The 27,554-nt window shown below is 42.5% G+C and overlaps 1 protein-coding gene across 1 annotated transcript; it reads left to right on the plus strand.

The window, feature by feature from the left end:
• The first annotated feature begins 4,815 nt into the window (after positions 1–4,815).
• LOC147446334 (uncharacterized) lies at positions 4,816–26,112 on the plus strand. Its single transcript, XM_086524692.1, has 7 exons — positions 4,816–5,005; positions 5,589–5,695; positions 9,396–9,460; positions 9,731–9,803; positions 25,333–25,363; positions 25,442–25,679; positions 25,751–26,112. Exons 3-7 carry the CDS (start codon positions 9,457–9,459, stop codon positions 26,110–26,112), a joined length of 708 nt encoding a protein of 235 aa, XP_086380818.1. The 5' UTR covers positions 4,816–5,005; positions 5,589–5,695; positions 9,396–9,456.
• Positions 26,113–27,554: the final 1,442 nt, after the last annotated feature.

The following is a 27,554-nucleotide window of genomic DNA, read 5'->3' on the forward strand; positions in this document are numbered from 1 at the left end:
TTCAACAGAGGGATATAATAATTTGATAGGCCATCCTCCAAATTGTCCAAAATACTATTTTTTGAAGTATCACAAAAAAATATAGAAGGTCATGTATATTCTATTTTGTCTTACTTTCTTGCAGCGCAAGAATTCATTTTGGTAGTTTCGAGGACATGTCTGTTCTTTGTTTTCAAATTACTCTCCCTCTATCTCTCTCTCTATCAATTGGTTGCATTTTCAGTCAATAAAATGTTAGTTTAAATGCCCGCTTCTGATTATTAAGGTCCATAATCTCTCTGCTCGCACACTACTCTCTCTTTCTCTCTCTCTCTCTCTCTCATTCTATGAAGAAAACCTCAATCATTCTCAATACCAAGTTACTCTCATTCTCTGCTTGTAGATTACTGCGACTTTGCATGTTTAAGATAAATGAATCATTGCCCTGATGCATCAGGGCTTTTGGGAGTTGGAGAGATTGTCTCTGGCAGTCAAATGTGCAGTACATCATTCAGAGTCATTTGTATTTTTTCATTTTTGACATACTGTTTCAAGTAGTGAAAATACTCTGCATTTATTGAGTCAACAAAACTCCATTCGGCAAATTTGTTTATTGATTTTCCCTTCACGCCCACAAGCATGAATCTATCGGGCTCTTTCTTTCTATGCTTTGTCGCATTTCTGGCTATTGTGGTGACTTACACCACAGTAACCACGATCACAAATATGAATAGCAGCAGATCTGGAAGCGAAGAAATAATGACCAAAAAGGAACTAGAAACACGGTACGTAGACCCTCTAGTGTGGATGCCTACAGAGCTACGCGTGCATCGTAAAGGTATAAAACATCTATTTCACACTGCGCTTACAGCAACATATTATGCTCACAACCGGTCGCAATTTCGTATCGTGTATCGCTGGTGTCATTCATCAGTTTCGCTTTTACTTGTAACTCATCGAAATTTTTTTAAGCGTGACAGGAAAGCAAAGTCTCACTATTTTTTTCAATTTCTTGGATTGGTTCTGTGTCATAGCAAAGGGCCATACTAGTTTACGAATCTTATTTTCTCTCATTCAATCTGACATCAAGACGTCCAGTCTGCATGCATGCATGGTGGTTTTGTGTCCGCAGTGCACAGATCTCCCGAACCAAATGAAATCACATATGCTTGTTTCTCCATATTCTCTCTCTCTCTCTCTCTCTCTCTCTCTGTCTCTCTCTCTCTCTCTCTCTCTCTCTCTCTCTCTCTCTCTCTCTCTCTCTCTCTGCTGGCAGCGTGTCTGCACCATCTCCCTCTTCGCTGCCTTTGTGTAAGAGTGTGTGAGAGTGTGTGTGTTAAGGAGGGTGATGGAACACTTTCAAGAGCCCTCAACATTCTAGTCCGGAGAAGGGTGCATGCAACCAAAGGAGGCAGCACGTGCATGGCCAAGAAGTGAAGAGAGAGAGAGAGAGAGAGATGATGGACCCGTTATCGCAAAGGGGGAGGCACAGGGGCTGCAAGAGGGGGGGTGAGAGAGAGTGCGATGCAGAGGTGAGGAGAAGTTGGTGAGGTGCTGAGTGGACAAGGTTCTCTCTCTCTCTCTCTCTCTCTCTCTCTCTCTCTCTCTCTCTCTCTCTCTCTCTCTCTCTCTCTCTCTCTCTCTCTCTCTCTCTCTCTCTCTCTCTCTCTCTCTCTCTCTCAGTGCGAGCTGCTCCACAGCCATAGTGCGCCAGGGTGAGTGTTGATGCAAGGTAGAGAGAAAGAGGGAATCTTATGAGAAATGATTTTTGCCTTCGTTAGCGTAGAAGGAAAAATCGCAATGCTGCCCTCTCGTTAGCCCACTATTTTTACAAGCTTGCTTTTTAAATCGCTGACAAAGCTAGCTTTTTAAATCCCCGCCAACCTTAACGAGTAACGAAGCAACCAGCAAGCAGCGGAGCGATAGATCCAACAGTCACCAAGCAGCCTAGCGACAAGTACTCTCTCTCTCTCTCTCTCTCTCTCTCTCTCTCTCTCTCTCTCTCTCTCTCTCTCTCTCTCTCTCTCTCTCTCTCTCCAGCCGTCTGAAACCAACGAGCAGCCAACAATCTCAAGCTAGCAGTGGGAGCGATCTCAAGCGAGCACACAGCAAGTGTAAAGTGTGAGCTTTGTCCTAAGGTGTGAGTCAAGGAGAGGAGAGTGGATTTATCCCACATACTGTGGAGCAGGGCTGTAGAGCTACTTAAAGCTCATCTCTTGAATCAATAAAGAACAACTCATTTTGCACTACATGCTTGTCTATGGTGAGCTTGTGCTAAGCTAAGTCAATACTCAAGATTGTGTTTATGAGTCCAAGCTAATCTATCTTGGAACCTAATTCACTTGAGTGATAAGCTTGATTACACACACTCACACACTTGCACCATGTTTCTCTTTCATCCACCATAGCTAGCACGATCCAAATCCTAACATTTGGTATCAGAGCTTTGGTGTGCTAGCTAGGATTGTCATTATGCATTAGTGTGTGTTAATCATTAGCATCTCCATTAGATCGATTAGCATTGCATAATTGTTGTCACGGCCCATTAACAGTTTCATAGTTAAGTTGCATATCTCACTAATTAAGCACTAATCTAGCTATGTGTGGGCATGTCCTTGGCACACCCAAGAGGCCACTACCCTCCATGGCTAGGTAGACTTGATTAGAGAGAGGATTAGCATCATTTGGATTGTATTTTAGATTGCATTTTTTGCGTCAATTTTTGCATCATTTGCCTCTTCAATTAAATTCATTAAACTCGTTTTCCTTTTGCATTGTTCACCTCATCTCGAAGCTCTCCTCGCAAGCTTTCTGTCAAGTCCACCCATGCCAAAATCACATTTGATTTACCTATCCTAAAGCTTGCTTGATTTTGGTCTCATATACACCCTCAATCTCTAGAATTTTCTGCAGAACAAATCCACAGGGGCAATGTGTGTGTGTGTGTGTGTGTGTGTGTGTGTGTGTGTGTGTGTGTGTGTGTGTGTGTGTGTGTGTGTGTGTGTGTGTGTGTGTGTGTGCCTAGAAGAGCATTCAATGCTCACAGCCCTTTGAGGAAAAACAAAGCCTCAAATAGGCTTGCACGTGGTGGGAACGCCTTACTTAGAGGGGCCTTTGACCATTTTCTAAGGGCGGCCACACCCCCAAATAAGGCGGGCGCCCACTGGGCGGACTCCAAACAAAGCATAAAATTGTATTGCAACCGCCAGGCGGGTCCGCTGGAGAACATTCCCACGCGTGCGTGCCTGTTTTTTCTGCCGACTGCCCGGCACGCTGCCCACGTTTGTGCCCGGAGATGCCCGCGCCTACCCAGTGTGCCCCCGCCTGCCCGGCTTACCCGACCCTCTAAGAGGTCTATCCCGCGGCACTGCTTCAAAGGCTTCAAGCCCATTAACCTTCCAAGCGGGCAGTCCGGCCTCAAAGCCTCAAGGGCTCCCATCTTCCCACAAAGGGGTGCTCCCCATCCTAAGCACCGGGTCCCACTGCCTGGCATCCGGCCTCAAAACCCCCAGGAAAGGCTTTCTTAAGCCTCATTCCCACAGTGCTGCTCCTGGGCAAGCCTGCATAAGCCTCCGAGCACCTCCAAAAGGCCCAAAGCCCCAAGCTCATTACAAGGTGTTGTTCCCACTCAGTGGCCAGCTGCCTCGAACCTCCAAAGACCCCTTTAAGGGCTTGCTCCCACCAAACTATAGCAAAGACCCTGCCAAGCTTCAAGAGCTTCCCCAAGGCAAATAAACCAAATTTTTCAAGGCCTTCCAAAAGGTATTCAAAGGTGGATCTCATCGCGCTTCAAAAGGCTTCATCAGTATTCTCTAAAGCACTCAAAGAAAATCTTCAAATCATCACAAATGCATTCAAAGCCAACTTCGAAGGTAGATTCCAATCAAAAAGGAACTCAAGGCTGTGAAGGGTGACTTCACCTCGAGTGAAGAGGTACTTCACATTTTATTAAGAAGACATTAAAATTGGAATCTTGCAGCCTGGCACAACAACTTCTTGCAATGTATGTAATTGTATTTGTCTACATGGATGACATTGTGTGCTTTTGTAATGGGATAGACATTGGCATTGGAGAGTCTCCAAATTGCTAAAATCTCCCCATGTGTGAAGAATTTGTGACAAATTGTATGAGAAATTCCGCATGCTTGGGCTCTCGAAGTATAACCAAGATGGAAGAGAGCATTAATTTTTGCATCAACCTTTTCATAGGATATTTTAGCATATTGTTGCATGTCATTATGACGCATGGAATAAAGCCTGATTGTACCACAAAAAGGGGGACAGAAGTACTCGTTCGAGGGGAGGATACAAAGTCATACCATGAAGCAGTTGAAAGCAACTGCAGAAGCAACGAAGGCAAGAGACCTGATGGAGGATCAGCTCACATAGTAGAAGACAAAAAGGACGAAGACGAAGGTAGCGTTTGGGAAGACCCATTTTGAAGATGCAGACTTTTTACTTGTAGGGGAGGACTTTTTCCTGTGTAAATACCAACTTATCATCCTGTGTGGACATCACCATCCTTTGTGGATCTTTCTTGTGTGGATTTTACCATCCTGTGTGGATATCACCATCCTTTGTGGACTTTACTTTCCTATGTTGATATCACCATCTTGTGTGGATTTTGTTAGCCTGTGTGGATCGTGCATCTTCAGTATCTTGTCTTAGTCCAAACCTCAAGGGGAGGATTGTAAAGTGTGAGCTTTGTCCTAAGGTGTGAGTCAAGGAGAGGAGAGTGGATTTATCCCACATACTTTGGAGCAGGGCTGTAGAGCTACTTAAAGCTCATCTCTTGAATCAATAAAGAACAACTCATTTTGCACTACATGCTTGTCTATGGTGAGCTTGTGCTAAGCTAAGTCAATACTCAAGATTGTGTTTATGAGTCCAAGCTAATCTATCTTGGAACCTAATTCACTTGAGTGATAAGCTTGCTTACACACACTCACACACTTGCACCATGTTTCTCTTTCATCCACCATAGCTAGCACGATCCAAATCCTAACAGCAAGTAGCTGAGCGACAGGTAGTCTCTCTCTCTCTCTCTCTCTCTCTCTCTCTCTCTCTCTCTCTCTCTCTCTCTCTCTCTCTCTCTCTCTCTCTCTCTCTCTCTCTCTCTCTCTCTATGCTTTTATGCAAGATGTTGACATGGGTGGGAATATTCACCTGCATAGACAAATTAAGGGCATAGAGTAGAAGTCCTCAAGTTTTGATTTTTGGTGGCAAGTCACTAATGTACACATGCAGACAATCAAACTAGCATTGACAAATTAAGAGCATAGAGTAGAAGTCCTCAAGTTTTGATTTTTGGTGGCAAGTCACTAATGTACACATGCAGACAATCAAACTAGCATTGACAAATTAAAGGCATATAGTAGAAGTCCTCAAGTTTTGATTCAGGCCAGCAACATTTTTTCGCCTTCCCTAGCCCTTTCGGATCAGACGTGTTTCCCTAGAAAGCAAGCTATGTTTACTTTCTTGTCCAGATATTTGGCAAGTCACTGATGTACACATGTAGACAATCAAACTGGCATTTTGCGTAGCTACCAAGTCCATGAAGAAACAAAGTATTATTCAGTCAAAGTTTTGAACTAATTTACTGTTGTTAGGCAGTGCTAATGTATGCTGGTGGATTCTTCGGTCTAAAGCACTAAAAGTTGTTTCGGTCACAACATGAGGCAATTACCAATCAGCAACATGAACCATCTGGCCATAGGTATCCCTTTTGACTTTAATGAGATATGTACAGAGTGCTTTGCTTGATGAGCGGCATCCAATCGTTTATTTCCGATAATCAAGTGTTACCAGTTGCACTACAAATATGCAAATATGGTTTTACTCCAAGAGGGCTAGCCATAGGTAATATTGCAAATATATCTACCTTCCTATGTGAACTACTCCATTAGATGTCCTCTTCTAACCTTGGGCATTTGATAGTGATATATAGATCCTGTTATTTGTTGCTCTTTTTTTTTGGCCCTATCATTCACGATCCCAGTGCTAGTTTGTTCAAGACTGTACAAATTGTTTTAGGCTGTGATTTTACGTCAGAGTGGTTAATTCAGCCCATTGAGGTTGCCCTTTGAGGCCTTTATTTTATGACATTAGAAAATTTCGATGTATTTTGACATGCTTTCTTCTGAAGGACTCTACTTGCGACATACATCTAATGATCTTGTCTTTTGCCAACAACGTAATCTACGAAATCCTACGGGATGATGTTCAGCAATCTTGTGATCTTATTTGTAGGATCTACATCTGCAGTAAAATCTTAAAGTAGATGGCTACTTTCCATAAAATGATTGTACTAACTGTTGTTGGTTGTTGTTACACATTTGTGGGCATATGGCAGCTTTACCATGTTGCTTAGAGCATGTAGAATCCATGATTCTAGTCTCATGCTAATCAGACCAGTGTAACATGGTATTTACACCATGTGCACAGGAGAAACTAGACCCATTTATGCAGGCGCTTTTAATGAAGATTCAATTAGATCAATCACTATGGGTAGTGCACAGATCTAGAGCCTGCAAGTCACATATGAGGAGGTATAGGGTAGCCATAAGGGTGGAACAATTAGAGAAAGACTATTGCTAGTAAAGGCAGCAGCTAGTGCAGGTGATTGCACCCAAAGAGCAGCGAGATCACGTGACACCCTTGCATCTTTATTGCTGCCACTCTTTGTGTTTTAGATCATCAACATTGATGCTTGTTGTAGATCTGACACGAAAGGAGCATCCAAGGACCCCTTTCAGTAGTAGCCAAGAGGAACCTTAGTCTCAGCCAAATTTTAGCCAGCTTTTGGAGCTCAAAACAGAGCTAGATGTGCCTATAGATCACCCGCTCCATTCCCAGGAGGAGCCTCCCCCCAGAGGGCAATTATCAGAGCCTAGAATTGACCATTTGATTAGAGTCTTCCTGTACAGAATGTCAACTCTTGGAGCGCACTGATCCTGGAATATACGGAACAGCAGAAGGGCCAGGAAGCTCTGGGCTGTTTTTGGAAGATGCAAGGTGAGGGCATCTCTTTGGATGAAATTACCTATGCTTTGGTCTTAAAGGCTATCTTGACAGTAAAGACTCTCTCTAGTCGTACCCTCACAAAAGCACAAATAGACCATGCTGGCATTCTCTTCGAGATGTCCTCTATTGGAACACATTGATTGCATAGTACTGCCAGCATGGACGTGGCAAGGAAGCTCTGGACTGAAAAGTAAGGGTTTCTCGCTGGAAGAACTATCTTGGAGTGCTCGTGCAGACAAATATGCAAGGACTTTCTTCAAATGCATTCACCCATGCTTTCGTGTGGAAGGCACGTGGCCTTACGCCAAGATATGTATTTTCAGTCCATCATTCCTCTCACATCAGGTGCGCATTTCAATCGCCGGTATCTATCGACAATCCCCCATCGAGAAGGATTCAAAGGTGCATCAAATCTGTCCCGAAGGTGCTTCATATCTAAAAGTTACGGCCGGGACATTCCCCATTTGAGTTGTTATTAGAGTTTTCCATGCTTTGCAGATCCTCCCATCAATGGAGTTAGAGAGTGGCAGGTATTGTGCTAGCTGGGCACTTCAATGCAAGGACAACAACTTGTCAAGCTACCTTCTCTGATACATCAACAGAGGAATTTCGTGAGTATGACCAGGTGGATCTTTGCATGGTCGACTTCTGGAGCAGATTTAAGCCGGTATAAAATAGGAAAGCTCTCCTAACATTTTCAGACAGAGAAGGGGCATTAGAATGAGTAGCTAGCCAACGTTTTTTTCATCAGAATAGCTAGCGTTTTTTCATCAGCTCGCTCGCGTTGTGCTGGCCACCACAGATCAGCCCTGGTGCTTGGCAATCGCAGCATATTAGCCTAGTGTTTTCTCTTCGAATCAGCCTATGCTCTTAGCTTGCAAGCAGATCAGGCAGCATCTAACTTTTCAGCCCATTCTCCATTGATGGAACGGCTTGTAACTGCCTTCGCAATCATCCTGTTGCGGTCCGGTGCTTCGATAGCCCACTGGGCTTCTCCTCGACCATTTCCACGCCGACATCGACTTGTTGTCCATCATCGACAACACCAAGATCTGCATTTTGGGTCCTTTATTCCTCTCGCATCGGGTGCGCATTTCAGCCATCGGTGGCAATGACACCTTGAAAGCATCTGCCATTCCGAAAGATCCTGACATGGTTGAGAGAATACATGATGAGAGTGCTAGTCATGACCTATTAGTAAGATGTTGTTCTTTGTAAGTCTTTTCTTGCTATGTATGCCAAATGCAAAAGTAGAAAAAGATTTTAATGATCTTTTTGTTAGAAATGTCGTCTCTTGGAGTATGTTGATTGTAGGATATGCCTAGCATGGTTGTGACAAGGAAGTGAGGGCTCCTCGCCATACAAAGTCTCTTGGAGTGCTCTTTGAGCATGCAAGGACAACAAACTGTCAGGCTACCTTCTCTGATACATCAGCAGAGGAATTCCGTGAGTATGACCATTTGGATCTTTGCATGATCCACTTTCGGAGCAAATTTCAGTCCCGGTAAAAAAAAGGGATGCTCTCCTAGAGTTTTCAGACAGAGAAGGGACGTTAGAATGAGTAGCTACTCAGTGTTTTTTGCATCAGCATAGCCAGCGTTTTTTCACCGGCTTGCTCACGTTGTGTTGGCTACTACAGATCAGCCCTACTACTTGGCAATAGAGCATATTAGCCTAGTGTTTTTTCTTCAAATTAGCCTATTCTCTCAGCCTACAGCAGATCAGCCAGTGATCTTAGTTTTCAGTCCATTCCCCGTCGACACGATGGCTAGTTACTACCTTCGCAATCATCCCGTAGCGGTCCAGTGCTTCAATAGCCCGTTGGGCTTCTCCTCCGCCATTTCCTTGCCAACATCAATTGCTTGATTGTTGTCCATCATCGGCAATGCCAAGATCTGAATTTTCAGTCCTTCATTCCTCTCACATTGGGTGCGCATTCCAGCCATCGGTGGCCATCGACAATCCCTCATCGAGAAGGATTCAAAGGTGCATCAATTCAGCCCGGGAGGTGCTTCATATCAAAGAGTCACCCGCCGCCGGGACATTTCCCATTTGATTTATCAGAGTTTTCCATGAATTGCAAATCCTCCCATCATTGCAGAAGAGCATCACAATCTGCAGCAGTTCGTTGCATGTCATCGCTTTGAATGTGATGAGATTTCTAGCCAGGGGCTATTGAGAAGAGATATTGTGCTTATCAGTTCTTTGGTCGATATGTATGCCAAATGTGGTGCACTTGAGAAAGCAAAAAAACTGCTTGGGGAGCTTTTGCCTAAAATTTTGCCTCTTGGAGTCCACTAAATATTGTAATTCAGCTTTTTATTCCACTATTCTTCATGTATCCCATTCAAACCTCTAACAATCCTAACTCGCTCGTGTTTCATTGCAAACAGATCAAGAGAAGCTTGGACACATCTCCTCTATATTTGCAACGGCAACATATTCCAGCGTGCGATGAGTAAGAAGTGTCACATTCTAGCCTTGAACGTTGCGAACACAGTAAAAAGAACACACCAAAAATTGCATGCTGCCATGGGAATGGCACGTTCCCTCATATTATTAAAATTGGGGAGGACGATGCAAACTCCCCCGTGCAAGGACACTAGCACATTTTCGTTTTTTTATATAACATGAATAAGAAAGAACACATACAAATAATGAGATTACTCTCAGAACCTTCAACATTGTGCTATTACTTTTCTAACGCTTCATACTTATTCTTTGCAAGGGACATTGGGAAAATCAGCTATCTCTTGCCTCTTCCCAACTCAAAAACCCACAGCAGCACAATCCAGCGCCAGGTACATGGTTGTTTCAAACGCTTGCATTGTTCGTTCCTCAGACGTGACTAGTAAGTAAATATCACAATGTTCTCATCGCATTGAATCATTTAGATTGAGTCCGACTTAAGCCTTGAATGGACCATCATCGAAAGTGTAGGATACACCTCAGCAGATCAAAAGCAAGATATCGCACTTCAATTAGAAAGAAGGCCAAATTTATACCGTGCACACAATCATGGATTGATATCGTCGATATAGTCTACCAATGGAGTTCAGACGTTGCAGCAATATTTAGACCTTTAAGCATATGCTTTGTTTGTGGTGTAGTTTTGATCCAAAGAAGTGTCTCTTTCGATTGTACTCGAGCTCCAGACGAGATATTGATTGCAATATTTGCTAGCAGTCTATTGTTATCCAGCTTAAAGGCTACACAAATACAAACGCAATGGGTACAGTGCTCCACTTGAGAGAACTCAAGTGCACGTCGCAGATATTGTGTGCCCTTACTTCCAGACTACACAAGAAGAATATTGAACGGAAATCAACTTCACATACAGCTATTGAGTGTCATTGACATATCTGTCAATGCCATCTCAACAGTGACAGCAATTGCACTAGGTATACTAGACAGACGTTCAATATTGCATAGCCCTCTGCTATCATGGAGTAAAGAGCATACAACAACCTTCATAGAGCAAGATCTAGCTACATCACAAGTGGCGGACATACTTGCATTCAATCTCGAGGACAACTTCATACTATAGAAGTACATGCCGATGGCTGAACGGAAAAATAAGAAGGTTGGCCTCTACATACTAAGCCAAGATAGTGTGAGAAATATCATTCAACAACAACAAGACAACGCACCGTTTGCACTGATGGCACAGCTTGACACAAGTTTGATGTTTGGTATCATCAAAAACATCGTTGAACCAGCCAGGAGAAGAGCATTCAGTATCACCGCTAGTGATACTTACAAATTTGCTTCCCTGCAACTCCGTGGCCGTCAACTGTTGCTTTAGAGAACGGTTGCGTTCAAGCCCAATGACATGCATGCCCCATCAAGCTCTGCAAACGACATCACAATAGAGACAGTAGCGTTTCCATTCCTGTTTCCTTTTGGGAAAGGCCAGTATGATGGTAAAATCAACTTCAGTATATATGTAAAGATACTTGCATCGACTCTGTTCTCTGTTTACACCCTATACAAGCCCTACCTACTCATAATGTACCAACTAAAGCAGGCACTTATGTTGGCTAAAAATACACACACGAGCTTGTTGCAGAAGGACAAGAGGTCCAATCGTACAGCAACTAACAAAGATACTATGAGGCATGTGCTTCGATACAGCACCCCATCCACCATGCCAGGCTCCTACTCGTGGCACCGCAAGAACCTAAAGGACCTGATAGCAATGGTGGACGAATGAGGAATGCCTGATTTCTTCTTGACTTTCACTGTCGATGAGGTCACAGACACAAGATGGCCTGAGATTGACATGATCAAGCTAATTACGCAGCAGTTAAATGCCTCCTTCACTTGGACAGACTGCCCAATGGAATGCACCCTCACCTTTCACTCTAAGTTCTAGATGCTTCTGTCCAAATACATACTTGCAAAAGGTGTGTTGGGCCGTGTGCAACACCCCACTTGGTTAGATATGAGGTTCAAAATAGAGGATCATTGCATGCTCATGTCATACTGTGGATGCATGAAGAAGACAAAGAGCAACTATCTGTTGTAATAGCTGCATACATCCCGATAGAAATTGGCTTTGTGGTTTCACCACAAACAAGCCAGCTCCGAGAACTCGTACTCAGGAAACAACTTCACAAGTGCCGTACCAGTTGTTACCACGGTCAAAGAGATGGAGTATGTAAACACGGGTTTCCATTTCATGTGCAACCAAATCCAAACCCAGTTTTCAACGAACAAAATCACAGATGGCACTACTTTAGGCCCCGACATGAAGACAGAAATGTCATACCTTACCACCCTACACTGCTCTTGCTATGGGGTGCACATATGAATATACAGCGGGTCACCAATTTGTCGTTGTCCAACTACCTCTTGAAGTATGCACTCAAAACTGAACCAATGGGCCATCTCAACATCCATCCAGAAGATGCAAAGTGCTTAGGCCTAGATGGCCTTGACACTGTGAAATTGAAGCTGATCTCAGCCTCTTTACTGTTGAAACCTATCTCAGCAACAGAAGTGGCATCAAATTGTTTGCAAATCCCAATCATTTCAAAGAGCGATAGCGTCCACTATGTCTACTTATCGTCCCCGGCACTACGAGAACGAATCATTTCTCACAACAATAATGTCTTGCTGCACCCTGTTGATCTGTATTGCGCACGAACACAAACTCTGGAGAAGCTTACATTTTACGACTTCCACAAGAATTACATAGTGATGAAGGGAAAAGAAAGAAAAAAAGGTCTTTCAAAGGAGAATACATATGGCCAATCGCTGCAGCGGCAACGCCGACTAGTCCGTTTCACAGACTTTCACCTAGGGCATCACCCGGAGGCTTTCTTTTACAACGTGTTGCTAAAGAGTATCACCTTCAAAAATGAATCCCAGTTTCTTTCACCTAAGAACGTGTCCATGTCATACTATCTTGAGTGCAAACTAAGAAATTTGATACTAACAGATGAGGACCTTGAGATGTACATCACAGAGTACAACAAAATATGCTCACGACAGATCAAACACAGCAATTTCACAACATGATATTGCAGAAGACATCCTAAAGAAAGGTTGCCTCATTTCAATCTCTAGGTGTGCAAACAGAATACAAGCAACAGAACACGTCACATCTCGTATCTCTGCACTTCTAAACAAGATTCAGAATGTCAAAAACGCATCACTGACAAATGAACAAGCAAAGATCTACAAGAAGCTCACAGCAACAAAGGGTGGACTGTATGTGATCACATGCACTCCTAGGAGTGGCAAAAGCTTCCTCATAAGATACATCACAAGCCAACTCATAAAGCAAGGAAAAACTATCACACTCGCTGCTTCCATCGGTGCAGCAGCCACGAGGTTAAGTAGCATCGCAACAACTGTCCATTACCAATTCAAGATACCAATGCCCACACAACAGTATCCCCTATCAATCTCCGAAAATGATGACAGATACATCAATATTAAAGAAGCAAACGTGATTATCATAGATGAGATTTCTATGTAACAAAGCAAACTTTCGATCTCATAGTACGACAAATTGTGAATGTTAGCAACGGCACACTCCTAGACCCATTCAAAGATAAAAAGGTCTTCTTGCTCAGTGATTTAGCACAGTTGCCGCCGATATGCAGGCATCAAAGTGATCAGTGCTACTCGTGCCACATCACAAGCTCCACTTATTGTGTCAGGACAAGGGCAAGGCCAGGGAGTCATGGACTGGGCCAAGGACCAGACTAGGCAATGTGGAAAGGGAATTCAGCTAGGGCAAAGGGCTAGGAGCTCCACGAGACCAAGGCAGCATGTAGCACCATAGCCTCTGTGAGAGGCTTTGCTTTCACATATACTTGTCCTAAGATCCAAAGGTGGACATTTTTGTGGCTAAGGGGGCATGCCCACCCGACATGCAAAGGATACACACCAAGCATGCCGTCGACCTCACTTGAGGGTGCAACCAATTTGACGAAGGCACTCTGAAAGGGAAGTCGTTTGCTGCAAACAAGCTGAAAGTGCAAAAAATTTTGATTACCCCCTTGGTGTTCGGAATCAATACGTAACTTGAAACCTTAAGCCGACTCCACCGAAGCCACTCGGTACCCTTGAACGGGTGAATTAACAAGCTTGGACTACCAACCAAATTACCGGTCGCTTCAAGCTTGGAACACAAACGTAATTAGCACGGCTAATTACCTGTTGCGGTGCATCATACGACGACGGGATTCTTTTTTGACTCTAGGTATTTTTCCTTTTGTTTCTTCCACTACACAGTGTTGCCATGGATTCAGATATCAATATGACTTTTGATTTTGAGCATCATACGCCTGATCCTGCCCGTGATGGCTTGCGGCCGGATGCTCTCACGGAGAGTGCCCACGACGCTACGGTGGGTGACGACGCTTATGAACTGCTCGATATTCACGAATTTTGTGCACTTCAGACACGCATATCTGTCATGGAAGGAAATTTTGCATCTTTAAATGAAAACATCACTAAATTATCTATGTTAGTGATACAACTTACATAGCAACAGGCCAAGGGCCTTGTTGACACACACATACATGAGCAAATTGCTACTCAGCGGCAAGGCCCTTCTGATCATGGACAGGGTCCATCTCCAGATTCTTTGCACACTCTCACTGCAAAGAGGTGGATGAGTTGTTGAAAACCGCCAAACCACCGACTTTTAAGGGAGAAGATCGAGATCGCAATAAGGATGCAGTGAATATCTTTCTCAGCAAGTGGGATGAGGTTCACGCCTTATGGCGTACTCCGGACGCAGTTAGAGCACTGAAAATAAGCTTGACTCTGGAAGGCAAGGCCTACAAGTGGTGGATGTCTCTCAAGGAGAAGAATATTATACCACAGAGTTTGGGCAGCCTTTGAGGCTATGTTTCGCAAAGAATTATTGCCTACAAATGAGGCAGATCGGAATTGGACAACTTGGGACACGTGTTCCATGCGCCAACACCCATTATTACTTGAATATATCTCTCACTATCAGGATGTTATCCTCAAGTTAGAAGGACTAGACACCTTTCAGCAAGTACGTAGGTTTATCTGTCGTCTTACACCAGAGCTTAAGAAGCACGTCAAGACTCAAGATCCTAAAACACTTGAGGAAGCCATATTGAAAGCACACATTCATGATGATCCAGATGAAAAGAAATGACACAATAATCACGTGCCTGCTAATACACATGGTAATACACGCACACAGTATGGGCACAATTAAAGGATTTTATAGTAGCCCATTCTGAAGCAGCTAAAAAACCCAAGGGGTCCAGAGGTCCTCTCTCTCCTGAGGATTTTGATAAGGCTAAAAAAGAGAAATTATGTTTTCAATGCTTGGGAAGTGGTCATGGTAAAAAGGATTGTCCCAAGGGAAAATCTACTGCTCATGGCAAGGAGAAAGCAATGCACACGGTGCAACTGTTGCCTCTTAGTCTTCCTCATGATTCTCTACAGTGGAAGTAACACACACTGAGGTGGTGCATGAATGTTGTCTCACAGCTTCCATGTGGCAACAAACCTTCGGACCACCTGAGTTAGAACATATGCACGAATCTTTGCAAGGTCACAAGGTGCGCATCTTGGTAGATGACGGTGGTACTCACAATTTCATTAATTATGGATTGGTGAATAAACTCAAATTGCCTCAACCCCCGAGTACCCACCGCTACAAGGTAGCACTGATGAATGGATATGATGCCAAAATCTAGGATACTCAAGTCCGAGCTGTATCATTGGAAGTACAAGGCTACTCCATATCCTTGGATTTTTAGGTTATGAACATGGAGAGGACAGACGTGGTCCTAGGTACGGAATGGTTGCATAGCCTAGGACCATCACTGAAGCGTAGCTATGAGCACAATAGCTTGATGTTTGAATCCCATGGCACACATGTGTTGTTGTTAAGAAAATAGGATGTACCTTCTTCACCACTGATATGTACAGCTAAGCTTATGCAGCTTGTTTCTGATAATGAAATAGATCAAGTTTTATTGTGTTACTCATTGTCTCATTTCCTCTCTAACATTGAATCTGTTGAACATTCCTCAACGCCGCATGCTTCTCTCTCATCTCTTCCACCAATGGCTACTTCCCAACAAGCAAAGGTTGCTAGTGATTTAAAAAAATTATTAAAATAATTTCACGATGTTTTTCTGAATGATTTGCCATCAGGATTACCGCCAACACGATCGGTGCAACATAGCATCGATGTGGTTGCAGGCAATAAACCTATCAGTAAACCACCCTACCGCATGAGATACTTTGATGCTACTGAGGTGGAACGTCAGCTTACTGACTATCTTAGCAGAGGGTTTATCCAACCCAGTTCTTCACCATGGGCTTCTCCTATCCTATTAGTGACAAAAAAGACGATAGTATGCGCATGTGCGTAGACTACCATGGCTTAAATGCGGTTACTGTTAAGAACAAGTACCCGTTTCCACGCGTGGATAAGTTGTTCCACAAGCTCACTCATGCTCGTATTTTTTCAAAAATAGACTTGCGGTTAGGTTATCACCAAGTACGTATTTGACTTGTTGATATACCCAAAATTGCATTCCGAACAAGGTTTGGACACTACGAGTTTTTGGTTATGCCTTTTGGGTTAACCAATGCGCCCACAACATTCATGACACTTATGGATAGTGTCTTGAAGCCGTACTTGGGCAAATTTGTCATCGTTTTTCTCGATGACATTCTAGTATACATTGTTTCTCAAGAAGAACACTTACAACATCTGAGACATGTGTTCGAATTGTTACAAACAAATCAATTATATGCCAAGGAATCTAAGTGTGATTTTTTGAAGGAAGAAATTCACTATCTTGGGCATGTTATTTCAGCCCTACTGGGCTACATATGGATCAATCCGAAGTGGATACCATTCGGCAGTGGCCTTCTCCTAAAAATCTGGAAGAGTTACAGATTTTTTTAGGATTTTGTAGGTTTTTATCGAAGGTTCGTTAAAAACTATGCTAATATTGTTGTTCCCATGACGGACCAACTAAAAGGCAAAGGCAAAGCTTTTCAGTGGGGACCCGCTCAACAGCATAGTTTTGATACACTCAAGGATGCATTAGCTACAGCTTCAATACTAGCTATTGTAGGTCCTCTAAAACCATTTGTTTTGGAAACGGATGCCAATGACCGTGCTATTGGATCAACCCTGCTACAAGACGAGCGGCCAATTGCATTTGAAAGCAAGAATCTTGATACAGCACAGCGAAACTACTCTGCTTGTGAACGCGAACTCTATGCAATAGTGTCTGTCTTGAAAACATGGAAACATTATTTATATGGTGCTCAGTTTGAGATTGTGTTTGACAATGAAAGCATTAAATGGTTTACACAACAGACCGATTTGAAGGGTTGGAAAGCCAAGTGGATTGAGAATCTTCAGGAATATGACGCCAAGCTCCGATATCGTGAAGGACGATACAATGTGCTGGCTGACGCTCTTAGTCATATGCTAGAGATCAATTCTCTCTTGTTCACGAAACTTCGTAGTGAATTTTTGGATTCTCTAAAGGGCAAATATGAGCAAGATGACGCATATTCCAAAGTATGGAGCCATGTACAAATGAGAGATCCTTCTCACTCCAATGATGGTAGTGTAGCGTTAACCTCTACACACTGTTCTCCTCTGTCCAGTGATGAACTATAGCAATAGAAGAATTTTACCATCGATAATGGGTACCTACTCCACAAGGGGAGAGTTTGTGTACCGACGGACACAGACATTCAGCGTCAAATTCTTTATGAATGTCATGATAGTCCAAGTGTAGGGCACCCGAGTATTTGAAAAACTTATGCTCTCGTACGACGACAGTTTTATTGGCCAGGTTTACATGGTTTTATTAAAGATTATGTCTTGCATTGCCAAAATGTCAGGGTAACAAAGCAGAGCGCCTGAAAACAGGAGGACTCTTACATCCTTTGGAGATTCCCAATGGTAAATGGGAAAGTATCTCTATGGATTTTATTGTGGGTTTACCAACCACTGTATGAGGTCATGACTTAGTATGGGAGGTCGTAGACCGGTTGACTAAACTATGTAAGTTTATTCCAACCAAATCAACGATTAAGACTCCAGAATTAACCAAGTTATTTGTGGACAACCTATACAAGTCGTATGGTTTACCAAGTAACATTGTCAGTGATCGTGATCCCAAGTTTAACAATCATTTTTGGAGGGCTGTGTTTAAACGATTGGGTACACAACTAAACCTTAGTACAACCGATCATCCAAAAACAGATGGTCAAACTGAACAAGTTAACCAAGTGCTAGAGGATATGCTATGCGCATACGTTAGCAAGAAACAATCAGGCTGGGAAGAATATCTACCTCTTCTTGAGTTTGCTTATAATAGTGCTAAGCATGTCACGACTGGATTTAGTCCTTTCATGCTTATGCATGGTTTTCAACCTAGGTCATCTGTTACAGTGGGGTTGCCAACTAAAAAACTCCAACAGGTTAAGGATTTTCTCCAAGACCACATGGATATGATGAAACTCGCTCGTTAGAACATCCGACAAGCGCAGGGTCGGTATAAGAAGAACGCTAAACGCTAATGAGAAACATCCGCAAGCTACCTTTGAGGAAGGGGAGGAAGTATTTTAACGTGTGCCAGAGCATTCAGAATGTCTGAAAACTGGGCCAACACCTAAATTATCTCCATGATATTGTGGGCCTTTCAAAATACTCAAGCAAGTGTGTGATCGTGCCTACAAACTATCTCTACCTACACATTCTCATATTCATTCGGTGTTTCATGTGAGCCGTTTATGTAAGCGGTTACATGGCGATGACAATGTCATTGGACAATAGATTCTGGTCGATTTAGTTGAATTGGCCAACAGATTCTGGTCGATTTCGTTGAACCTCCTACCTTACCGCATGAACCTGAACAAATTCTTGACTATCATGACTTATGTATGCGTCATCATGTATGTCGACAAGTTTTAATCAAGTGGAAAGATCGATCTGAGGAAGGTGCCACTTGGGAAAACATTAGTGTTCTTAAGAAGAATTTTCCCACTTTTGTTTTCGAGGACAAAAACTCTTTCTTAAAGGGGTAGTAATGTCAGGACAAGGGCAAGGCCAGGGAGTCATGGACTGGGTCAAGGGCCGGACTAGGCAATGTGGAAAGGGAATTCAGCTAGGGCAAAGGGCTAGGAGCATTGCCTTTATAGTGGGAGGTTGGGAGGTGGATTCCAGGCTCTAGTCACCCCTAGGCTTTACATATTTGTGAAGACGCATGCGAGAGCGTGTGTGTGTGTGCAGCAATGGAGAAGAGAGGAGACACAGGTTTGGGTGGACTCCAAACACAATAGTGTTAGGGTTATGAGTCCTTATTCTTTGATGTAGAATGAATGGTCAGTGTTAGTTCCCGGTAGTCTCCGGCCGCCCAACACTTAGGCGCGGCACATTGGGCTGTACCACCCCAACAACCTCCCACTTAAAGGACAATGTGCCTTTAAGCTTGGGTGATATTGTATATATATATATATACAATACAGGTAGACAAGGACCATGATCATCTATCCAATACCCATGAGTGCCCGACAATGTGCAAACCACTCTGAAGGTAAGCCCTTTGTTGAAAGGTCGGCAGGGTTTTCAGTGTTTGAATCTTGGCAAGCTGCAATTGCTTGTCCTCAAGCACCTCATGAATGAAGTGATACTTCACATCCACATGCTTTGTCTTTGCATGAAACACTAGATTCTTTGCCAATTGTATAGCACTTTGGCTATCACAATGTAACATAGGCATCTCAACATTGATGTCCAAGTCTCCCACCAGCCGACCAAGCCATACAGCTTCCATGCAAGCTTCTGAAGCTGCAACATATTTGGCCTCTGTAGTAGACAAGGTAACACAATCTTGCAAACGAGATCGCCATGAAACTGCACCTCCAGTGAATTCAAAAACATAGCCTGAAGTGGACCTTCTCTTGTCCAAGTCTCCTGCATAATCTGCATCCGTGTAACCAACTACACATGCTTCCTTTCTTCCAAAGCAAATGCACATGTCTTTTGTACCATTCAAATATTGCATAATCCCTTTCACTGCCTCCCAATGTTTCTTGCTTGGATTTGACATATATCTACTAACAACTCCCACTACAAAAGAAATATCAGGATGTGTAGCAATCATAGCATACATCAAACTCCCAACTGCAGATGAATAAGGCACTTGTGCCATTTCAGCCTTTTCCTCTTCAGACTTAGGGCAATCATTTTTAGACAGTTTCACATATGGAGGCAATGGAGTACTCAATGCCTTCCCTTTCTCCATATTGAAACCCTTGAGCACTTTAGCAATGTACTCAGATTGAGAAAAATAGACCAATTTCTTGCATCTGTCTCGCTTAATGCGCATGCCAAGGATATGGCTTGCTTCACCCATGTCTTTCATTTCAAAGTTTGCATGTAACTCTGACTTCAAGGCTGAAATCTCATCCTGCATTTCCCAGCAATTAACATATCATCCACATAAAGGACCAAAATCAGCAAACTACCATCATTAGCTCTCTTAGTGTAGAGGCAATGGTCCACATTGCTACGTTTGTTTCCTTGAGAGAGCATGAACGAGTAGAATTTTTGATACCACTCCCTTGATGACTGTTTTAGACCATAAAGAGTCTTTTCTAACTGACACACCAAGTCTTCATTGCCCTTCTCAACAAAACAATCAGGCTGTTGCATATAAACTTCTTCTTGAAGATCACCATGGAAGAACGCCATCTTGACATCCATCTCATCAAGTTCCATGTCGTCTTTAGCAACCAACACAAGTACACACTGCAGAGTAGTCATCTTGACAACCGAAAAAAAGATCTCATCAAAGTCAATACCCTGCTGCTGCTTAAATCCTTTAGCAACAAGTCGTGTCTTGTACTTGGGTTTATTATCATGAGGTGTAATTTTTTGCTTGTACACCCATTTGCATGGTAATGCCTTTTTACCTTTAGGCAACCGAACCAACTTCCAAGTTTGATTCTTATGCAACGAGTCCATTTCTGATTGCATAGCTTTCTCCCACTTTGCCTTGTCATCCATTGACATGGCTTCCTTATAGCAGGAAGACTCTCTGAGATTTGTGAACATCATGTAGTCCAATGAGGGAGTAAATCTATCAAGAGGCCTTAAAACTCTTGTAGACCTTCTAATAACTGCTTGAGCCGGTTGTCCCTTAGCAACGTCTTGTACTGCAGGAGGATTCTGTACTTGTTTTCTGACATTAGGCACTTCAGCCCTATTCTGGACAATTCCATCTTCTTGGAAGATAACTCTCCTGACCTCTACTGTATGCACAGGCTTCTTATGCGTCTTTTCTTCATTGAATTATACATCATTACTGCGAACTATCTTTTTAGCTTCAGGATCCCATAACCGAAATCCCATCTCGCCAGGATTTCCATAGCCAAGAAATATGCATTTCTTTGACTTAGGAGCTAACTTGCTTCAAAACTCCTTTGGAACATGGCAATACTCTTCACAGCCAAAGACTCTAAGATGCTTGTAAGAAGGTGGCTTCCCAGAACAAATCTCTTCAAGTACCTTCTCATCTAAAGCCTTGTTAGGAGATCTATTAATAAGATGGACAGCAGTTGCTAACGCTTCCGCCCAAAATCCATTAGGCAACTCTGCATTAGACAACATGCTATGTAACTTCTCTTGTATGGTACGGTTCATCCTCTCAGCAATACCATTTTGTGGAGGGTTATATGGAGCAGTCAACTCTCTTTTGATGCCTTTGGAATCACAAAAATTCTAAAAGGCTTTAGTGACATACTCACCACCATTGTCTGACCTCAAGCACTTTACTTTCTTTCCAGACTGATTCTCCATTAATGCCACAAAATTCTGAAATTTTGAAAGAACTTCATCCTTCTTCCTGAGAGGATATACCCACACTTTCCTTGAGAAGTCATCAATGAATGTAATAAAGTACAATGAACCTCCCATGGATACGTTAGGCATAGGTCCACAAACATCACTATGCACTAACTCTAATGGCTCACTTTTTCAAGTGCTTCTCCTTTTGTGTGGTGACTGTGTTTGTTTAATATAAAGACAATGCTCACAAACTGAAAAGTCTGAGAAATTGAAGCCAGGCACATAACCAAAACGAGATAAGATTTTCATTCCCTTTTGAGACATATGTCCTAACCGGCGATGCCACAAAGAAACACTTGGCTTCTCGGTTACACAAATTACATGGTTTTTAACATTAGATACATGTAGCATGTACAAAGTCCCAAACTTTGAACCATGTGCTACCACTAAAGAACCTTTTGTGATCTTCCACGAACTATCACCAAATGTGCAGTAATAGCCTGCATCATCCAATTGTCCTGTACTAATCAAGCTTTTGGTAAGCTTCGACACATGTCTCACATTCTTGAGCATGGATGAAAAACCATTATGAAATTTCAGCTGCACATCGTCGACACCAACTATGTCGCAAGCAAAATCATTGTTAAGAGGAACGCGACCTTTACGGGCTGCATCATATGTATTGAACCACTCTCTGTGAGGAGTCACATGAAACGATGCACCTGAGTCAATAACCCAATCCTGTAAAGCATAGTCATTAGTGGCAACCAAAAATGTTGAATCCATGGCAGATGTGAGATAAATATCTCCATCAGAATCTTCAACAAAAACATTGTTGATCTCTTCAATCTTTATACTACTTTCCTTTCTCTTGCCTTCTTCTGACTTCTTGTCTTCACCTTTCTCTTGTTTCCACTTTCGACAGTCTTTCTTCATATGACCCTTTTTGTGACAATGATAGCATTCAATGTCTTTTTGGCCACGTGATTTGCTACGAGATTTTCCTCTTTGATTTTGCTTGCCCTTTTCTTGCGATCGACCATGAACAACGAGAGCATTGCTAGTACCACGAGAAGTATCAAGATTCTTCCTGCTAACCTCTTCAGTAAGCAAACTGCCCTCAACATCATCACATGTTAAACCATTAGGAGATGTTGAGTTACTTATGGCTCTGCGAAAAGTATCCCAACTTTTTGACAGTGTAACTAGTAAGAACATTGCTTTGACCGAATTGTCAAAATTGACTCCCTACGAAGAAAACTAACTAAAAATTGTGTTGAACTCATTGAGATGGTTGCACATGGGTGTGCCCTCATCCATCTTGAAATCAACTAATTTTTTCATCCAATAAAACTGTGATGCTGCACTTTGTTTCTCATACAGGTCACATAACTTCTTCCACATCTCATAACTAGTCTTTTCCATGTTCACATTGAAGTACACATTCTTTGACAAAGTCAGCATGATGGTGGACCTAGCCAACTCCTGCCAATCATACTCATCCATATCCTCAGGCTTTATCCCTTTCATCTTTATCGGTCGGATCTGCTTCTTCTGTACTAAGACATTGTAAATTTGTTCCTTCCAAAATGGGCAGTTAGTGCCATCTAACTTCTCAATGTTGAACAAAGAGTTCTCCGATGATGAAGCCATCACTCAACAAGGAACAAAAGTGATAGATCCGCTCCACTAAAGAAAATGATAGAAAACCTGAAAAATTTCGGCAAAGTCTCCCTTGCAAAATTGCCTTCTAAACCCAAAACAAATGTGTACAATGACTGAAATGCTGATCAAAGTGGTTAAACCGGCAAGATAAAATCTCAAAGAACTGTCACTATCAATGTCTCCAACTCTAGAAGAGTGTCTCTTGACCAACTGAACACTGTCAAAGGCATATGCATAAAGATGACAGCAATGCCAACAATGGTGAGTCACCAAATGAACACCAATACTACACTAACCGCATAAACATACATCCTATGTCGATGACGAAACTATGGGGATGTCGGGGGCTCGCTCCAAAACTTGTATCACCGAAAGGATCTCTACATTTGAGAATCCCCCAGCTCAATAAAACCTTACCACGACCCTCAACAATAGGCTTTGCATATTTCCATCACAATACATAAACCGCATAAGATCTTACATCAACCACAGACACTCTGTCCTGTAATCGCTGCGGCAGTTTGTCTGATATAACAGACCCTCAAGACCTTACATCAAATATGCATGTGACAGACATTGCAGAAAGAGTCTACAACGAAAACCTGTACGCAAAAGAACGGGCGAGGGTAAACCACCCTGTTGTCTGAACTGAATATCTCTCAAACTGTACAAAATTTGCAGAAACTTCCTTCTGCAAAGTTGTAGACCACACAAAAATGGTTGGGGTTGAAGGAATGGACTTGAAATAAGTTGTTTTCACATATCAAAACAGTTCTGTAAAAATCTGCACCTTCTACTTCAGGACCTAAAGGCAGTCTGAGTGACGTATCTCAAAATTGGTGAAGATTTTGAGAAAACTTTCTTCTGCAAAGTTGAAGAAGACAAAAAACCGGTCACGAATTTAAGAAATCGGCTTAAATGAAGACGTTTTGGTAGGCCAAAATAGATCTGCAAAAACGTGTTGCAGTTTTTGTTGTTTCTCCGCTTACCTCCCCGCTAAGCTCCAATGGTGCTCCCAATCCCTGAGCTTTGATACCAGTTGAAGAGCGCGTGCGAGAGCGTGTGTGTGTGTGCAACAATGGAGAAGAGAGGAGACACAGGTTTGGGTGGACTCCAAACACAATAGTGTTAGGGTTATGAGTCCTTATTCTTTTATGTAGAATGAATGGTCAGTGTTAGTTCCCGGTAGTCTCCGGCCGTCCAACACTTAGGCGCGGCAGATTGGGCTTTACCACCCCAACAATTTGTCCTCTGCTACTATCTACATTATGTCTTTCTCAGTGTGCCATGCAAAAGATATCTCTTTCATAGAGTTTCTCAAGACGATAAGAGTCACGCTCCCCACAAAGAAAGAGATTGACGACGCGCTCGGTGACCGCATCATAAAGCCGGATGAAATAGAACAGCACATGGATAGGAACATGACAATCATTTGCACACACAAGAGTGACGTTCAATATTATAATAACCTTCTCTTGGAATGCTTCCATCAGCACAGTCACATCATCCAAATTGGCCTCAAGACGAATGCACACAACGTCCCTGAGCTCCAAGCATGGATTGAAGATCCCAACTTCCACGCAATTGACAGAATAGTAGAAAGAGCAAAGGCACTGATAACAGAGAACATAGACTTAACAATTGGAGCAGCCAATGGATCGTTATGTTGCGTATACAAAATCCTCCAAGATGAAGAAGGCGGCGTCAAAGCAATCAAAGTGACGTTGGACGCATCCAAACAGGAACTTACACTTCGACGGTCAAAGCATAGCAGGCGGACATTCAATGGACACTGGTACCATAATTCCACATTCCCAATAGCTCTTGTCTATGCTATGATTGTACACAAGTCCCAAGGCGCAACATCAGCACAAACATCTTGCTCATTGTAAAAGAAGTTTTCGCCCCTGGCCTTCTCTACGTGATGCTGTCGCGCGTCACTGAGCGAACATGGCTACATTTACTGCAGCTCCCTATGCCAGAGATGTTCACACCATCTAGATTTTTGACCATCTAAATGTAAAAGTTTCCTTCCCCCCTCTTCAGTATCAATTCCTCTTTCTTTTAAAGTAATCGAGTCGCCTTGTAACTGCCTTGTATATAAAACAGAATTTTTTGTTCGTCTGCTTATCTTTTCTTCTATTGACTTGTCATGTTCAATATGTTACATTGCTGAGACATCTTCTCTATCACCTCTGCTCACTTTGATCCACCTTTTGCAAATTTACTGCTCTTCCCTTCCTCACTTCATTCATTTGTGTTTAAATGAATATCGTATCTTATTCTTCAAAAATGTTGCGAGAGATCACCAAAACAATTATTTCTATGTGCAGACAACTGAATCAAAAAATGGATCACAACACGGTATATTCTACAGGCTTGTTTGATCTTGCATCTGTCTATATATACACATGCGATTCAATCACTCATCTTATTGTGCAGCTCTTCAACCAATTCACGAACAATGCAAAAGAAACGCAACCCATGATACAACCTAAGAGATTTTACCTCACGGCTAAGAAAATGAGATTGGCTAACTCAGCAGGCGAGAAACCACATGCGTACATTGAGGGGTTCCATACTTTTCAAGAGTGTCGCAACGTCATGAATAAGTGCGACGCAAGATATAAAGCTCTAAACCAAACAATGGCCACACCAAACAGAGACAGGATGACAACAGGTACTATTAGAAAAGAAAAATCCAATGTCTTCTGTCTGTCATGCTAACCAGCTTGCTTCTACATCCTGTAGGTCTCATGAAGCAAATACTTGAAGAGCTTGATATCCAGTACGAGGAAGATGAGAGTATGCTCCGTAATGCTGAAGCACAAACTCCTCGACACAAAAACCGAAGGAATTACATTGTATACATGGAGCAGCTGCGGTTTGGGTATAACATTGATTTGGCCGACCTTTCAAAAGCTATTCAAGAAAACTGTGTTGCTATCTTGGAGAATTTCATGACTTCGGCAAACCACACGCACGATGCAACTAATCCACCTATCACAATCCAGAAGGTAGCATGGCACTACAGTGAACACAAGGCTGTAAGTTACGGCCAACCAGCCTCCCCATACGAGCCAGTTGCAACCGACCAAGGCAAGTATGGATAACAAGTATTACTAGCTTCCATTCATTTCTTCCTAGCACCGTCATTTTTTTGCTGACCTAACCAATCTCCATGAACTACAGATCTAGACACTCATCAACAGCCAGAGACAAGCATCGTTCTTCCACCCCAGAAAAAGCAGCGTCGTGGGAAGAATACACAGTCTACAGTATACGATGCACGAAAAATGATAGGAGATATATCGGAGGTACAAACAATATCCATTAACGCGTTGGCTAGCACAAACGCAATCCTTCGAAGCGAATGCGAGCGGACATGCATGCACATAGTCCTTTCGAGGATAATTTTGAAATTACCATTTTAGCATTTACTACCAATATATATAAAGCTAGAAACTTAGAACATTTCTATATTAAACAACACGAAACAACAACTGCATTAGGTTATAATGTTTCTTCTGGACATCCACCAAGGTTGGGAAAATATTATTTTTTGAAAAAACACAAGAAAATATAGTTGGGAATTTCTATCGTCTTTATTTCATTGTTCTGTTCACTGTCTTCGTCACATAACTTTGATCATTGGCTACAACAATGTCTTTTTGTTTCCATTCAAAATATGAAAGACATAACAACTTATCAACTGCTTCGATTTAAATGCTTTTTCTTTTTTTGTTCAGAATGGGTAGGCCAATTCCAACTGACCTGATTGAGCAGCAAACAAAATTTGAGACTACAATGTATAAGTTGCAATACTGCCTTTACCCAAATTTGCAAGAGCGGGTGCTCAGACACTACATGCATAAATGGAGTGAGTTCATTCCATGGTCATTTCAACCACCTACCCCTTGACATCCACATTACATCACTTGGAATACACTCGATCGACAAATCACCATCAACATCGTCGTACTGGCTAGTTGCTCCACAAAACACCATTGTATGTTGTTCGTACAGATTGCGGACGTGCTCAGCCTACTCAAGACTATAGAAATAAATTACTCTAACGTGGTCCCCAACCAACTTTAGTCAGCTAAACAATTCGTTTCACGCTACTTTCCTGACAACCAGTTAACCACACGTGCATCTTTGAAGAGCATCTTATTGATATAGCCCTCTGTTCCTGCATCAAAAACTCCCATTCATATGTGTTGTTACCTTGTCCTCCTCCTCTTCTCCACAAAAGTTTTGTCCATTGCATAGTAAAGCAGTCAGTGCCTGCTACATTTCAAGGTCTTCCCAACTCTCTCTTGCTTAGTTACGTTCTTAATTCATCAACTTTTTTTTTGCATACTATCTACATCAAATCGTTTCAGTGACTTATACTCACTTAGGGTAACAAGATTTGTGGAAAACAAATAATAAGCACACGTACTCTCTCTCTCTCTCTCTCAGCTTTCACTTCTATGTTCTTGTTTACTGATGTATACTCTTGTTCAATGCTTTGATGAGAACAAAATAGTAATTACAATAGTGCCCTTGCTCT

This window comes from Adiantum capillus-veneris, chromosome 12, assembly GCF_014529385.1.
Source record: "Adiantum capillus-veneris isolate H3 chromosome 12, ASM1452938v2, whole genome shotgun sequence".
NCBI classification, from domain to species: domain Eukaryota; kingdom Viridiplantae; phylum Streptophyta; class Polypodiopsida; order Polypodiales; family Pteridaceae; genus Adiantum; species Adiantum capillus-veneris.